General features: G+C 63.5%; 1 protein-coding gene across 1 annotated transcript in view; it reads right to left on the reverse strand.

Moving 5' to 3' along the window:
• Nkd1 (NKD inhibitor of WNT signaling pathway 1) overlaps positions 1-15,809 on the reverse strand; it is a 79,410-nt gene that overhangs the window by 20,941 nt on the left and 42,660 nt on the right. The window contains exons 2-3 of the mRNA XM_048792217.1: positions 7,451-7,817; positions 6,091-6,160 (exon numbers count right to left, since the gene is read on the reverse strand). Of these exons, the coding sequence (XP_048648174.1) occupies positions 6,091-6,160; positions 7,451-7,633 (253 nt within the window). The 5' untranslated portion in view covers positions 7,634-7,817. The remainder of the gene's footprint in view (positions 1-6,090; positions 6,161-7,450; positions 7,818-15,809) is intronic.

Here is a 15,809-nt window from a genome sequence, read left to right on the forward strand (position 1 = left end):
TCCAGAGGGAGGGGCGGGCGGGAGGGGCCTCTTAGGGCTAAACATGTCTTGTCCCCTGCTGCCCGCCCGCCAGGACGCGTGCCGAGACCCCACTTCGACCATCTCCCCGAGCTGCTGGCAACCCCGGGCCCTCCCAGGTCTGCGGAGTCAGACTTTCCACCGTCCACGCCGCGTTTTATGGAGAACAGGAACGGCCGGCCACAAAGTCCGCTTGTTCTCTGCGTCGACTTCTGGGGGGACGGCAGGGCTGCTGACCCTCCCACAGGATGGGCTCCGACCCAGAGGAGGGAGGGAGGCCAGAGGGGGGCCGTCTGCACCCCAGGGAGGACCCCTCCCCAGAAGGGGCCTGCGGCCAGCCCCAGGGGCCCGTGGAAGGGCCTGCGGCCACTTCCTGAGAGAAGCCCCCTCTCCTACGACCCCTGCTGGGACCTCATCCCTACCCAGATGGCGCCCAGGCCTCGGGACCCAGCCGTCTAAACAGAGGTCACCTCCACAGTCACCTCCACTTAGTTCCTTTCTTCTCTTTTTTGGCCCTGGGATGGAAGCCAGGGTGCTCCGCCACTGAGCCACGTCCCCAGCCCTTGTTGTATTTTATTTACAAACAGGGCCTTAGAGGTCCCCAGGGGCTTGCTAAGTCGCTGACGCTGGCTTTGAACTCGCGATCCTCCTGCCTCAGCCTCCAGAGCCCTTAGTTTCTTAAGCACAGTAGAAGGCGTGTCTGCAGCCCCTGCCCTTCCCTCACCCCCCACAGGACCCCCCACCACGCTCAGGGCCTCAGGGCCGCAGGGCCTGGCTCCTCACACTGGCTGCTGCCCCCACATCGCCCACGTCTGGCTCCTACTGGCCTCTGCATCTCAGCTGCCTCCACCCTCCACCAGGCAGAGCAACACTGTGGGAAACTCACCTGCTCGCTCTCACGCCCACCTCCCTCCCAGGTCTGCCTGGCCCAGGGGCTACTTACCCTGCTCACAGCAGAGCCCCGCAATGACAGCAGGTGCTCAGGAAACACTAAATGAGGACGGGTTCAGTCTGCTGTGTGATCTTGAACAGGTTACTTCCCCTCTCTGGGCCTCCATTCTTCAACTACTTTTGTCCCTAAGTGAAAGGGACTAAGGGTCTCTGCAGGGCTCCTCCGCTCGGTCACTAGTTGACCCCTCACACCTGCGAGACTGCACGGACTGGCACAGGACCAGAGAGGAAGTCCCCTGATGGCGGTGCTTCCTGGTGCTGACTTGCGCTCTTCCATTATTTATTGAGCACTTACGTAGTGCGCCAAGTTTCATGCCACATACTGGGAGCACAAGGAGGCATTCAGGGATCCTAATGGGATTAAAGGAGCTTTGAAAGCAGGCCTTCTTTGATCTGGACGAGGTAAATGGTCATAAACACGGGCTGGCCGCTCTTCAAGAAAACCGGACCCATGAGACGAGAACCACGACAGCCCGTGTAGACTGGCACTTACCGCGTCCCAGGGCTGCTCTCAGGGCTTACGTAAGTCACCTGTCTTCACAACAACCCGAAGCAGAAGTGCTACGGGAACCCCACAGAGAACCCGAAGCACAGAGAAGTTCAGTGACTTGCCCAAGATCACGCAGCAAGGTGTGGCAAAGCCAGTTCCTAGAAATTCCTAGAAAGTTGGAATAAAGGCAAGAGGCGCCCCTCCTAGATGAACAAGGAGCCGCGTCTGGGCCAGTCCTGAGCTAGGGAAGGGTCCTCAGCCCCCAGGGCTCAGCCAAATCCCCTGCCCTATCCTACTGGGCAGAAGCAGCTCCTCGGGATCTTGGCCCTCGGCCAGAGGAGACCCTCCCATAGCTGCCATGTCCACACTCAGGCCCCGGGCCAGTGGGGCAGCAGGGGGCCCAGGACAGGCCTGCTGGGGGGCAGCCTGGGGCCTGGAGGGCTGGTGGGGGGTCCAGCAGGGAGGCCACGTTCTCCAGGGCCAGCTTCCCATGGAGCACGCCAAGGGCGCGAGGAATGGACACTCGGGTGGGGCGGGACACCAGTGACCCCCGGCAGAGAGGGGACCGGGAAGAGGGAGACAGCATTCATGGTCTCTCCCTTCCGGCGGGTACCTTGGCGAGAGCCTGCCCCTGCAGCAGGAGGACCTCCGGGGACAGAGTCCCGCAGGCCACACTGGGGTGACGTGGGTCTGCAGAAGGCCGCCCGAGTTCCACCTTGGGGCACGAGCCACGGGCTGCCACCACCTGGCTGCTGCCCAGCTACGGGGCCCTGGCGGGGGGAAGGAGTCACCCCTGCCCCGTCCTGGGACCCAGCGGGTCAGCCAGGAGGGCTCCCTCCCGGGCCCTGCAGCCTCCCTCACCCCCGGCCCCGCGGCCAGAGCCGGGGACTTTTGATGTCGACTCTGTTCAGTCCCCGAGTTCAAAAGGAGCTTGGCAGCGCTGCGCTGGCCCTGATCTCCTCTCAGCTCCCAGCTGGCCGGTTGAGGCGGCTGAGACCCGGGATTAGGCGGCTTTACAGAACCGCGGCCGAACCGCCCTCCCGGGACGGCCCGGAGGCTTCTTTTCATCTTCCCGCCTCAGATGGCCCTTCTCTCCCCTAAACAGCTCTCCAGCCGCCAAGAGGCAGTGAACTTGGCCGAGAGGAAGACAAAGGAGACTTTCAGGGCTCAGCGGGTTCTCCCTGGGCCAGCGAGGGGCACAGAGGGACCGACCGCCAGAGGACTCCTGCAGCCCCAAGTGAGGGCCAGGTGATGGCCACGCAGGGGCCTGCGGTCCTCGGCCACCTCCCCATCCCCGGCCACTGCACCAAGGGTGGCCAGAGAACCAGAGATGGTCACCGCGCCCGGGTCCTTCCCCAGGGCCTTGGGGACCCAGTGGCGGGTCAGGTCCAGGTGACCACCTGCTGGAAGCACAGCAGCCCCTGGTCCCAGCTGGCCGTGTCACTTTAAGTCCTGCTGAAGCCGGAATGAGACGGCGGTGGCACAGAGAGGTCAAGCAGGTCGGGTCGGACCCAGGAGGCCAACTTGGAGTGAGGACTGAAATGTGAACTCCCTCGGAGCCCCTCCCCCACCCTTATCACCAACCTGCCCCTGCGCCAACCTGTCACCATGGTGACCTGTCCCAGGACCGGTCCCCCGACAGGGAGCCACAGGGCTGTTAATTAATTGTCCTGGGCTGCTCCATCCTGCCCTTCCCCTTGGCCACCTGTCTGCCACCTGTGGGCCACCCCCCAGCATCCCTGGGCCTGTCACATAAGCAGGGAGGAGAGAGAGAAGGGGAAGGAGCCTGGGACATAGAAAAGGGCCAGACACCTCGCTTTTGGGGACACCCAGGCCCCAGCCAGGGCCCCGCTCCCTCCTGGCAGAGGTCTGTGTCCCCCTTTTCAATAAACCCCGCTGTATGTGCCTGCTGCCCCCATCTCACCCGGGGGGAAGCAGGATGGTCCCCATCACCCCATCACCCCGTCACCCAGCGGCCAGCGGTCCTGATTTCGGGAGGATCGCGTGACTGCCCCAGATGACAGCGCGGCTCGCTCTGCCCCCTGCCATCTCGGTTCCTCCCGTGGCCACCTGCTGTCCTCAGCAGCACCTCTGTTCAGGCAGCGACATCAGCCGTGGGCCTCGGCAGCCTGTGGAGCCAGTGCCGCTGGGTCCCCGCGAGCTTTTGTTGAAGAAAGAGGCTGAGAAGCTACAGCCCCACCAACCGCTCCCCGTCCCTAACTGGGAACCTGAGGCTGGCAGGTGACACAGTGCTAAGCCTGGATGTCACCAATGGCTGGAAAGGCCCCAGGCTGCTACCGAGCCCGATGCGCAACTGGTGTGCCTCGGGTCGGAGAGAGGGCTGCCCACCCACCACGGTCCCCTGGCAGAACCAGGCCCCTCAGGCCCCCAGGCCCCGCACGTTTCCCCCACCTGCCAATCAATGTCTGCCAGCAGCGTCCCCAGAACAGTGGTGAGCGCCCATCGAGTCCAGCTCCCCGTATTCACTCACCACGCCACAGAGGACAACAGGGAGGACGGAGAGGGAGAGACCTGCCCAGAGGTCAAGGCCAGCTCGGAGGGAGCTCACTTCATTTCGTCTGCTGGCAGGTGGACAGCCCTTTGGAAATCAGTCTCACATGACTTCAGATAGAACCTCGACCCCAAAAAGTCCCAGGAGTGGCCTCTAACCAGGATTTCAAAAACCAAGGAAGACCAGGCCCGGTGCGCCCCCCTGTGATCCCAGCAGCTCTGGAGGCTGAGGCAGGAGGATCGGGAGTTCAAGGCCAGCCTCACCAACTTAGTGAAACTGTCTCGAAATGAAATAGAAGAAAAGGGCCGGGATGTGGCTCAGGGGTTAAGCACCCTGGGTTCCGTGCCTGGTACCCAAAACGAACCACAAAATAACCCTCATGGACAGCGCAAAGACGGACGAGAGAGGACGGGCCACAAAGGAAGGTGTCTGAAGGATGGATGCCCACAGACGGTGCGGACCATGGAGGTGGCCGTTAGATGGATGGACAGGGTGGGGTGATGGGTGAGCAGCAGATGGACGGGGGGCAGAGTGCTGGCTGGTGGGCCCTGGACCGGTGGGTGACCAGTGGGGGACTGGGTGGGGAGTGCACAGGTGGCAGGGGCAGCCGAGGGGGAGGACGCGCACAGGGGCCATGAGATCGCACACGGGGGGTGACCGAGCAGACCAAGGAACGAGACCTGACCCTGTAACCAGGGCCAGGGGCGCCTCGATCCCAGGGCCAGCCGTCTGCAGCCCTCACCTGACTCCCCGGCCGTCCGGCCGGCACCTGATCCCAGCCTCTCTCCACAGAGCCCCACGGTGGCTTCGGGGACCCAGGGAAAGACGAGGGTGGAAGCCCCCGGGCCCGAGCGCCAGAGCCAGGACACAGACAACCACCCAGGCACACGCCGCAGCCTGGACAGGGCTTTTGGTCCCTGGCGCCCTGCGCTCCCCCGGGGGCTGCTCGCAGAGGAGCAAGGTGTGCAGACCCCTGATCCCCAGCCTGCTCCAGCTTGGGACAGTGTCACCTGGTGACTCCTGAAGTCGTTCTTGACACAGCAAACCCAGGGAGCTGGGTCTCCACCTGCCACAGCCCTCAGGCCAGACGGGGCCTGACCCCCGCGCAGCCCGGGGCACCCCAGAGAGCTTTATGACTCGCGGCTCCCTACCCGAAGCCCTCCGGACCCCAAGGCAAATCCTTGGGGACCTCCTGGGAACTCCTGCACCCAGCACCCAGCCGGCCGGCTGCCCACCTTGGCCCCAGCTGGGGTCCTTGGACGCCCCACATCGGCAACTCTCTTCTCTGAATAAAAAATGGAACTCGGTCCCACTCAGCAAGTGCTCTCAGCTCAGGAAGTCGGCGATGACCATGCTGGGACAAGGCCCTAGTTCCCACCATGAACTTGGAGACAGAAGCCAGGAAGGTGACGTCGTTTGCCAAAGTGGAATCTGTGTGTCAGTGGCCAGGGACCCACACACTGGTGCCCCCCCGTCTCCCCACAGTACATCACTTCTCTTGAAGAAAGGGACAGTGTGGGGCTGGGGGCCGGGGTGCACGCCGGTAATCGCAGCAGCTGGGGAGGCTGAGACAGGAGGACCGTGAGTTCCAAGCCAGCCTCAGCAAAAAGCGAGGCCCTAAGCAACTCAGTGAGACCCTGAATAAAACACAAAACAGGGCTGGGGATGTGGCTCAGTGGTCAAGTGTCCCTGAGTTCAATCCCTGGTACCCCCAGAAAAAAAAAAGAAAAAAGAAAGGGAGAGAGAGGGAGGGAGGGAGGGAGGAGAGGGGAGAGGATGGCTGCGCGTGTGCGTGTGCATGTGAGTGCGTGTGCGACACATTCCAGGTGCACAGGGGTGATGCACAGGAAGAACTGGGCAAAGTGACCAGCTGTGTGCGGCTCTGACCACGTCCTGCTTCAGCCTGCCAAGTCCCACGCGGCCAGGCCTTGCTACTAACACCTCATCAAGGGCCTGGGGTGGATGGGCGCAGGCCAGACGGGCTCTGCAAGCTGGGCCTCCCCCTGGGCTTGGACCCCTGGAGGGCTGCGCGCCCCCATTCCCCGGCCCTCCAGGGGCGGAGGCGGCAGCTGGCCCCTGCCCACCTCACCGGCAGGAGCCACACACAGATGCCAAGTACCTTCTAGACGGAAGTCCTCCTCCTCCTCCTCCTCGCTGAGCGCGTCTCTGAGCACTTCGCCCACCAGCTCCTGGGGAGACAAAGGCCGGGGCGTTAGGGAGGTGGGGGGTCGGCAGGAGCCCCCGGGGCTGGTCTGGTCTCTGACGGGACTGAGGAGGAAGCCAGGAGACCCTACCCAGGACCCTCAGAAGGGAAGTCCCCTCCCCAGCTGCAACGGCCAGGCAAGTGTCCCCCACCCTCCCACCAAGCCGGCCTCCCCCGCGGGCCACAGGACGAGACCTCACTCTGGATCCTTCCTCCGCAGCGGTGAAGGCCTCGGTGGGTCTGAACAGCCCCTGGGCCTGGAGTGCTCTACGGGGGACCCCTGCCCCCCTCCCCCATCCTGCACCCAAAGCCCTCAGCTGATATCTGGGACCCAGGTTGCAGCAGCCCTCGATGGCCCCCAGGTACCACCGACCCACATCTTCCCATTGCCGGCCTGGCCCGGGCACCACCGGGTCTGGTGTGGTGCCCACATGGCAGAGCTCCTCCCGGCCAGCGTCACCGGGCGGCCACTCAGGTGTTATCAGGCTGGCCAGGGGAGTTTCTCTGGTTCACAGGCTGGGAAATGTCGGGGATGTCAGCAGACTCAGGCCCTGTCCATCTATCTGCCCACCGCAGCAGGATGACTGGAGATATGGAGAAGTCAGACCAGCGCTGGTCAAACTGGCCTCTGTATCTACTGGCCTTCTGCCAAGAGGAGTTCTGCCATCAAAGCAGAATGCGTCAGACAGAGTTCCGCGAGGCCCCTTGCTGCAGGACTTATCAGAGCCTTGGCTGTGCTTCTCCCACTGGGAGCCTCCGTGTGCAGGTGTGTACTGCTGGCTCCCAGCCCGGGCAGACCGCGAGGTTTTGCCTTTCAAAAGCATCGTATGAGCCAGACAGGCGCACGCCTGTCATCCCAGCGATTCAGGGGGCTGAGGCAGGAGGATCGTGAGTTCAAAGCCAGCCTCAGCAATGGTGAGGTGCAAAGCCACACAGGGAGACCCTGTCTCTAAATAAAGTACAAAACAGGCTGGGGACGTGGCTCAGTGGTCGGGTGTCCCTGAGTTCCATCCCCAGTACCCCACTCCCAAAAAAGCGTCCTATGAGAGTCATATACACCCAGGAATGCACTGTGGGGAACACTCCTCTCGGGGGACAGACGGTGCTGGAGGTGTCCTGCCACCTCTCTCCCGTCCCCAGCGATGCCCTGGCAGGGCTTCCTGAACCCACAAAATGAAGAGCAATAAAAAGGCCAAGGCAGCGGCTGTCACCAGCTTCTCTTTGTAAAAAGAAAAAAGAGAAAGGAAGAAACCCTCTCCTTGGGGGGGACCCGCACCTCTGAGGCCCAGGGGAAGCTTCGCGCCCGCCTCACGAACAGGGACGCAGCGCCGTGCCCGCCGGGCCACAGCTGGCCGCCAGATGCTCGCTTCCCGCCGCTTTGTTTCCAAGACCAACAGCTCCCATTTGGTGGCGGGGGACATCTTCTCCGCCCGTTCTCCTTTCCAACATTCCAGGGCATCCCTCGCCCCTCAAGGGCTGCTCCATGTGGCCACTCGGGCTCCGGTGCCCCGTGGACTTCAGAACCAGGCGACTTCCTTCCCCAAGTCCTGGCCGGCCCCCTCTCCTCCTCGGCCGTCACGACACCCCCGGCCTCTCCCGGGCTTGCAGACGGGGCTGGGTTAACAGCCAGCGCTGACGGGGGGCTGCGGGCCAGTGACAGGACAGGGCGCACACAGCGGGGCCCCGTCAGATGGCCGGGGCACCCCAGCAGCCAGCCAACGCCTGCCTTTCACACTGCCGCCTCCCCAGGGGGCCCGCGGGCAGCGCCTCTTACAGGGCAGGTGACCATCCTCAGGGGCAAGCACAGACCCGTCACGCTGAGGTCCTCTGCAGACAGGGGCTCAGCGCGGACCTCACACTGCCCACCCACAGCACAGCAGAGCCGCCAGCGCCATGGGCCTTGACTGGTCCCCTCCGAGGGCCACCCCAAGCAAGGCACCCGCGGGGCCCTGTGCCGACACCTGCCCGCAGGCTGCACGGCAGCACGTCCCTGTGGCCGAAGCAGAGCACGTCTGGAGGCCACCCTTACCCCGTAACTGCACCGGACTCTGCAGGACACCGCGAATGCCCCCTGGCAGGTGCACAGAGCCCACAAACAGCAGGAAGCCCTCTCCGCTGCTGAGACGCGGGACGAGCCGGGGTCTGTGGCATGCAGTGTCCGTGGTCCACCAGACCCAGGGGCCACCTGGGCTGCAGAGCCACCTCCGGACCCTCAGGATCCTGGGGCCCCACGGCCTCCTGTGCACCTGGACCTCAGTCTACTGGTCTTGGAAATGGGCACCCGAGAAAAGTCACACCACATCCAAACAGCCGGTGCTCACTGCGCATCTCCGTGCTGAGCACCTGCTGTACTCAATGGGCTCCTCTGGCCACCGCCGCAGCCCACTCTTCCTACCTCCCAGAGCGAGTGACTGGCGGGTTGTAAAACGAGAGCTGTGAGCATTACCAGGGCCAGGAGGCCAGACGAGGCTCCGACGACATTCACGCTGCCCGACTAGGTGGGGCACGGGGACAGACGGGGCACGGGGACAGACGGGGCACGGGGACAGACCGGCTCAGGCCCTCACGGATGGCCAGAGAAAAGCACTCCGACTACCCCGGGCCTGATGAGAGGAGACCCTCTGGGCCATCAGCAGGTGCCGTGGGAGCCGGCCTCGGACCCTCGGCAGCCCATGCAGAGGGCACACGGCAGGAGCCGGCCAGACCCCGTGTAAACGCCAGCTCTGTCCCCCGTAAGCCAGGCCACCCAGTGAAGGGACACTACCCCCTTCCCACTCCTGGGTCTTGGGGTGGCAGTAAGAAGTCAGGAGGTCCCACGGGCACGCGCTCAGCCAGCGCCTATGCCGTGGGTGGGACAGAGCCACTGTCAGGGTCACCTCCTCTTCTACTGCTGTTACCCAATGACTGAGCAAAGCTGAGAGACTCACAGGTGCCCAGGCAGCTCACGGTGCCCTCCTGCCTGACACGCTGCTTGCTGTGCTTTGTATTTAACACTCATGGCAATCACTGAGGCCTTCCGAAGGACTGCCATTATCATGCTCACTTTATAGAGATAAAACAGAAGCACAGAGAGGTTAAGTGACTTTCCCAAGGTCCCACAGCTAGCAATACCCTTCACTGCTGCGTTCATGTACAAGAAGCCTGGATGGGACCCTCACCGTGCCATGACTGCCCCTCACTGATTTACCCACTCACTGTCACTCAGGCCCCCAGGCCACAGGCCTCCTTCTCTCGGGACTCTGGGACTGTCAACCTCAGCCTCTGCTCCAGGTTCTGATTAAAAGCCTCCCTGGATGCCCAGGATTCCTGCCCAGGGCCTGGCTTGATGGCCTCTCAGGCCACACAGTGTGGACATGCCTCCCCTCTGAGTCCCAGCACTGTCCCTTCTGCTGGCCCCCGGAGCCCAAGCTCTGCCCGACGCTGGGCCCCAGGAAGAGAGGCCAGCTCCTCTGGGCACTGGGTGTGCGGCCAGCACCAGCCCAAGCCTGGAATCGCAGGCACCATGCCTTATAAGGCTCCAGGGACAGGAAACCACATCAAAGCGGGGCCTGGGGAGGGCTGGGGTTGGTGGGGCTTCTGCTTTGTCTCTGAGGCCTCCTTCTCGGCCCTCGGTCCCCCACCCCTGCCCCAGCAGGCCCGCGTCAATCTTCCTGCTCCCTAAGCGCTAACAGATGTCGGTGCCCGTGGAACACGGCAGGGCGGGGGCCTGCCGGCAGGATGGAGGCCACTCCCGGGACCCTCAGGTCCAAGTGGTCTTCCCCGGGGCCACCCAGGAGATGCCCGCAAGCCGTCCCCCCAGCACACCCTCCCCCCAGCACAGGTGGGAGCAGCCGGCCAGGCCTTCCCCGACTCCAGTGGGAGCAGGTGAGGCCCTCCTCCTGCCCACCCCAGGACTGGGCGGGCAGGACAGGCCGCTCCCCAGCACTGGGTGGGCTCGGCTCGGGCCCCGCCACCTGCAGCAGCTGAGTGGCAGCCCCTGACCTCTCTTCCCTGGCCCCCACTGTCCTCTTCCGTAAGATGGACATAGAGCTGTCACGAGGAATCAATGAGGCGACGGGGACACCCAGGTGGGCAGCTGCCACGGGCTCCTCCCATTCTCCGGAACATTCTCCCAGCTTATCCCCCCCCACGCCCCGCCACTCAACCAGCTCCACGCACTGTGTCGGGAGCCACGTTCAAGTTCAGTGATATCTAGGACCACGCGGTTCCTGTGAACCAGCGGTCACAGCCACCCGAGGGCCATCAAAGCACCACTCTGTGGTCAGAAGAACGAGGCCGACCTGTCCATCCCGCTACACAGACGGTGCCCCACACAGGAGGGGGGACAGAGTGGACGCGGGAAGACGCAGAGGCCGGAGCTGCCTGGACGTCTAGGAAACCCAGTGGGCGGAGACGTGGGAAGAGACCACCAGGGCCGTCCCCCTGGGGGGACACGGGGGAGACGCAGGCCTGATCACAGCTGCTCCGACCCTGAACAGATGCCCACTGCGGTCTCTTGGTGTCCATGAAGGCCTGGGGCTGGGACCTCTGGGTCACCCAAATCCCACTGCCCAAGTCCCTTCTGTGATGGCGTAGACTCTGCTCAGAAGCTGCGCGCCGCCCTGCAGACGTCCATCCTCTCCAGGGGACTGGTCATCCCCAAGGTAAATGCTGTTGAGCAGCCGAGGTTCTGTGTTGTCAGGGAATGGCGAGGGGATGAGAGTCTGCGTGGGGTCGACAAAGACAAAGTCCCCACCCACTGTGGACTGGGTCTGCAAACCTGGAACCCAGGGACCCGGGGCCACCTGCCTGTCCGTGGGGTTGCTGGTCGTGAAAACGTGACCTGACAGAAGCCCAGACGATGACCCACTTGACAAGAGAAGGAGCCGACACTCGGCGGGTTACAGCGTTGGGTCGCAGGCCTCCCGAGAAAAAGGGGCAGAGGAGGTGAGAATCCCCTGGGCCTCGGGCACGGCGTCTCTGGAACGGGCAGCAGTCAAGATGACACTCGGGTCCCCTCTGAGGTGGGCGTCTGGGGGTCCCAGCCCCCACCTCCTCAGTGGGGCAGGTTTCTCTTCTACCAAGGAAGCAAAAGGGAGGGAGGCCGGCCAGGCTGCCCACTCTGGCCAGGTTTCCGTCTCACATGCACCTGGGTCCTGTGGCCCTGTTCCCTCTGCCAGCCTCCCGGACCTCGCAGGGCTTCTCTAGCCACCAGAGCCCACTTGGATCCTGGGCACAGCAGGCCACAGGCGCTGGGGACGACCCACCCCTGCCCAGCCACGGGCAGCACCCAGGCGAGGTGCCGATCACCAACATGGGGCCAGGAGCCTCGCTGGAGAGTCCTGGGGTCCTGGCTCAGTGGTGGGCAGCGGGGGACGCCCTCCCCTCGGGGAGGGAAGAAACCCAGCTCCCGCCCCGACACCATCCGAACCTAGACCTCCCGGGCTGTCCCCAAAGAGCAACGCCCCCCCTCTCAGGAGCAAAGGCCTGAGCCACTCCCCAGGACAGCACGAGTGTGTGGCCACAGGTCACCAGTGGTGGCCCTTGGTTCCATCTGCCCAGCACTTGTCCCCACGGCAGCCAGGCCAGCAGGGTCCTCCCCAGCATCGTCCTCGCAGAAGCTGGTGGGAGGCACCCTCTCCGGTGCCAGGACGGCGTCTCCTCCCTCCTCCAGCTTCCGGAGTTGGCTCCCTTGAAGAGGAAGCCCCCGGCGACAGGGGAGAGCAGGCAGAGGCCAGCGCTGGACAGGGACAGCCTCAGGACGCCCTCCCTGCGGGCTCTGGCACGGTGCCCGCTGCATGAGAGGTGCTCAGAGCATCTGCTGGAGGGGCCCAGGGCCAGGGCCAGGGCCCCCTGCGGCCTGTCCTGAAATGAAAGTCACAGGGGCCACGGAACCAATTGCCCCGTCCTTCCAGCAACTCGTGGGGAGCGACCATGACTTGAACCCCAGGCCCTGGCCCCACCGCCCCCAGAACCCAGCCACAGACTCCCAAAGCCAGAGCCCACCACTCCCGGCCACACCCAGGGCCGTGGGGACAAATGTCTGCCCTCCCCAGCATGGCGCTGTGTCCCCCACCCACCCGCCAGCCCCTCGCTTTGGCCTTCGGGGAGCGCGACTTCCAGCCCCCAAAGACACAGAGCCATTAAAATTCCTCACATTTCTTCCTGACTATTTTTATCTGCCTGAGATGCGACCGATCTGCGCCTCCCTGCCCACCCCCAGCCGCGGGCTCCCTCCACCCGGGGACCCAGCACAAGCTTGCTTCCCGGCCCCAGGGGCTGCTGGTGGGAAGGCGGGTGTCCAGCAAGGTGGGTCAGCAGAACTCAGCAGGGTGGACTCCAGACCCCCAGGCCTGAGACCCCCTGAGGGCAAAGTCCCCAGGGATGGGTTTGCACGCTTTGGGGACAAGCCAGCCAGAGGCAGCAAAGGGACCATCAGGTCCACTCCCTGGGCCATCAACCCAGCCAGCTGTGGGCATCTACACAGCACTGTCCATCTTCCACCTGGGCCACCATGAGCACGCGCTCCTCCTCTACACTGGCTTTGCTCTCTTACTCTCCCTCCATCTCTCTTCTTATCCAATCCTCCTGTAAGCAGTAAGACCAGTGCGGTCCTGGATAGGAGTCCTAGTTGAGCTTGTTTTTTTTAAATATGATTCATATTAAACAATCCCTGAGACAGAAGATGGCACCCCTCACCACCTCCAGTCCACATGCATGGACCAAACTTCGGGAACTATATGATTTATTTATTAATTATTTTTGGGTACCAGGGATTGAACCCAGGGGCACTTATCCACTTATCCACTGAGCCACATCCCAGCCCTCTTAATGTTTTATTTAGACACAGGGTCTCACTGAGTTGCTTAGGGCCTCACTAAGTGGCTGAGGCTGGCTCTGAACTCCCGATCTCCGGCCTCAGCCTCCTGAGCAGCTGGGATTCAGACGTGTGCCGCGGTGCCCGGTGGGAACTGTGTCATTTAAAGAGCCCGATGATGAAGTCCTGTGCCCCCCTCGTGGTCAGGCTGGTTCCAACTGGAAGGAGGGCAGGCCCGGGCAAGGCCAGCACAGGGGAGGCCCGGCTCTCTGCCCACTGGCCATGGGCCCCCTCAAGGCTCGTGTTGAGGAATGTGACTCCCAAGTCTGGAGGAACACGGTGGTCGGGGTGGGGAGCCAGAGCCAACACAGAATGGTCAGTCTCGGCACTGCCCAGAGTGCTCTCGTCTCAAACTGCTGGCATCCAGAGCTCTCCGGAGGTGGCCCAGTGCAGGGGCGTGTCCAGGCAGGCCAGGGCACGGACACTGCTGCTGGCCTGGCTGGGATTCTCCCACAGGCAGCGTTTAAAGGCCTCCTACGGCGGGAACCAGGAGCCCCGGGTCTGCCGAGGGGTCAGTGTAACTGAGGCCATGAGCCTAGGACGACCTCAGTGACGAGTGGCCAGCAGTTACTAGTCAGGTCCTCTGCAGGGCACTGGAAGTGCATCACTAATGGCACCAACAGCCCTGAGCGGGGCCCTGGCCTCACCCTCACTGGCCGGAGGACACGCAGGCCGGGGACAGCAGGCCACTCAACCCGGAGTGACTTTGTACAGAAGACTCCCCTGTTTGCGTCTCAGTGACCTCAGCTGAAGATGGAAGTGACAGGACCACCTGGGAGGTGGCTGTGCAGGGGACAGGAGCATGTGCACAGCACCCAGCCTGTGAAACCTGCCCAGGAGCCGCGCCCCTCCCCGCCCGGGGCCCCCCTCTCCTGTCCCCATCATCCTCAGGACCAGGTGGCTGGGCAAAGCCAGACAGCCGCAGCCATCCCAAGGGCCTCCCACGTCCCCATCTCGGGCCAGCGGCCTGCACTCTGCACTCGGTGGGTCTCCGCCCTCCCCGTGGCCCCTCTTGCTGGCCCTGCCATGCCAGTGTCCATCATGCCACTGACCTGCCTGGCGCTGGCCCGCCACACTGGAGCACCAGGGACCCATGCCACAGAGGACCCATGCCACAGAGGACCCATGCCACAGAGGACCCATGCCACAGAAGTCGGGGACAGGCCCAGGTCGGCTGCCAGGATCCAGGCCCCGTGGCCTCCAGAGCAAGGTGGCTGTGAGTCAGGCCGCTGGAACAGACAGCACTGTCACCGCCACACGGTGCCCCCACAGCCCAGGGGCCCCTCCCTGGGGAAGGGGTGTGCACAGGCCCAGGGTGGGGCCAGCCCAGCTGCCAACCTCTCAGGGGCCTGGACACCAGGGGACGCCTGGAACCCTCACGCGGCCTCGGGGTGGGGGGGGTGGGGTCCGGGCTTCCTGCCCTCAACGGCATAGTTCCTAGATGCAATAAGGTCCTTCCCTGCCCGCGTCCGTGGGTCCACATCTCCTGGAGAGGACGAGAGACCAAGGACCTGGGCCAGCCCCAGGGACCGTCCTGCTACATACACACCCCCAGAGGCCTCCAGTGCTCAGGAGGGACCTCTCTATCGCAGATCCCGGCCCCCTCCGTCCCCTGCCCCACTGAGAGTTCCCGCAGCCTCCTACAGGTGAGGCCACCAGCGTGGACCTCAGACCCTGGCCCTCACCCTCACAGGTGGACTCTCCCCTCCTGCAGCAGGTGGACCCCAGCTCCTGTCCACTCCGCCACCCAACCCGGGTTGAGTCAAGGGTCACAACTCCAAATTTCTCTCTCTCTCTCTCTCTCTCTCTTTCTCTCTTCCACCAATAGTTTTACATTTTAAAAAATCCGTTTTTAAACAGTGGTTTTCCATTAAGAAGAATGGCAGGCCGGGCGCGGCGGTGCTCGCCTGCCATCCCAGCAGCTTGGGAGGCTGAGGCAGGAGGATGGCGAGTTCAAAACCAGCCTCAGCGATAGGGAGGCGCTCAGCAACTCAGGGAGTACCTGTCTCTAAATAAACACAAAACAGGGCTGGGATGTGGCCCAGTGGCCCAGTGTCCCTAAGTCCAGTCCCCGGTATTCACCCCCACACCAAAAATTAAGAATGGTGAGGCCCCACTGCAGGCCAGACGTCAGTCCCCAAGATCCAGCTTCATGTGTCCCAACTGACTCCGGCACCACACAGGACTGTCACCTCTGTGCTCAGACTGCAGCTCCTCCTGCCTTGCCCCTGGTCAGACCCCTGGAGTCACCTGATGCTTCTCTTCCAAACCTTGACCCCCCCACCCCCGCACAGCTGCCCTCCGGCTGCCCCCGCAGGACCCGCCCTGACCAACCTCCCTCAGCCCCCACAGCTGCCCTGGGTTCAGGCCACACCAGGATGACGACCCTCACTTTCTCTTCTCCCCATCACTGTGACCCACCTCATGGGGGAAAGGCGTACTTTGGCTCCTGGTGCCAGGGATCTCTGTCTATGGTGGCTCAGCCCAGTCTCTTGGTGGCACGTCATAGTGCTAGTGTGTGGCAGGAGGGGCTGCTCACCTCATGCCGGCCTGGGCTCAGAGCCCCAGTCTCCATCCAGGGCACACCCCCGTCACCTACCTGCTGCCCTCTGGGCCCCGCCTCCTCAAGGTCCTGCCACTGCCCGGTGGACCAAAGTCCAGAGAAAATCCTTTGATCATGAGCCTTTGGTGGACTTTCAAGATCCAAACTCTAGCACGGCCCTTGCCCTACCCGCTCCACAGCCAATTCTCCAGAGTCCTACCAATGTCCCACAAGGCC

Source organism: Marmota marmota, unplaced genomic scaffold (assembly GCF_001458135.2).
Source record: "Marmota marmota marmota unplaced genomic scaffold, marMar, whole genome shotgun sequence".
Classification (NCBI taxonomy): domain Eukaryota; kingdom Metazoa; phylum Chordata; class Mammalia; order Rodentia; family Sciuridae; genus Marmota; species Marmota marmota.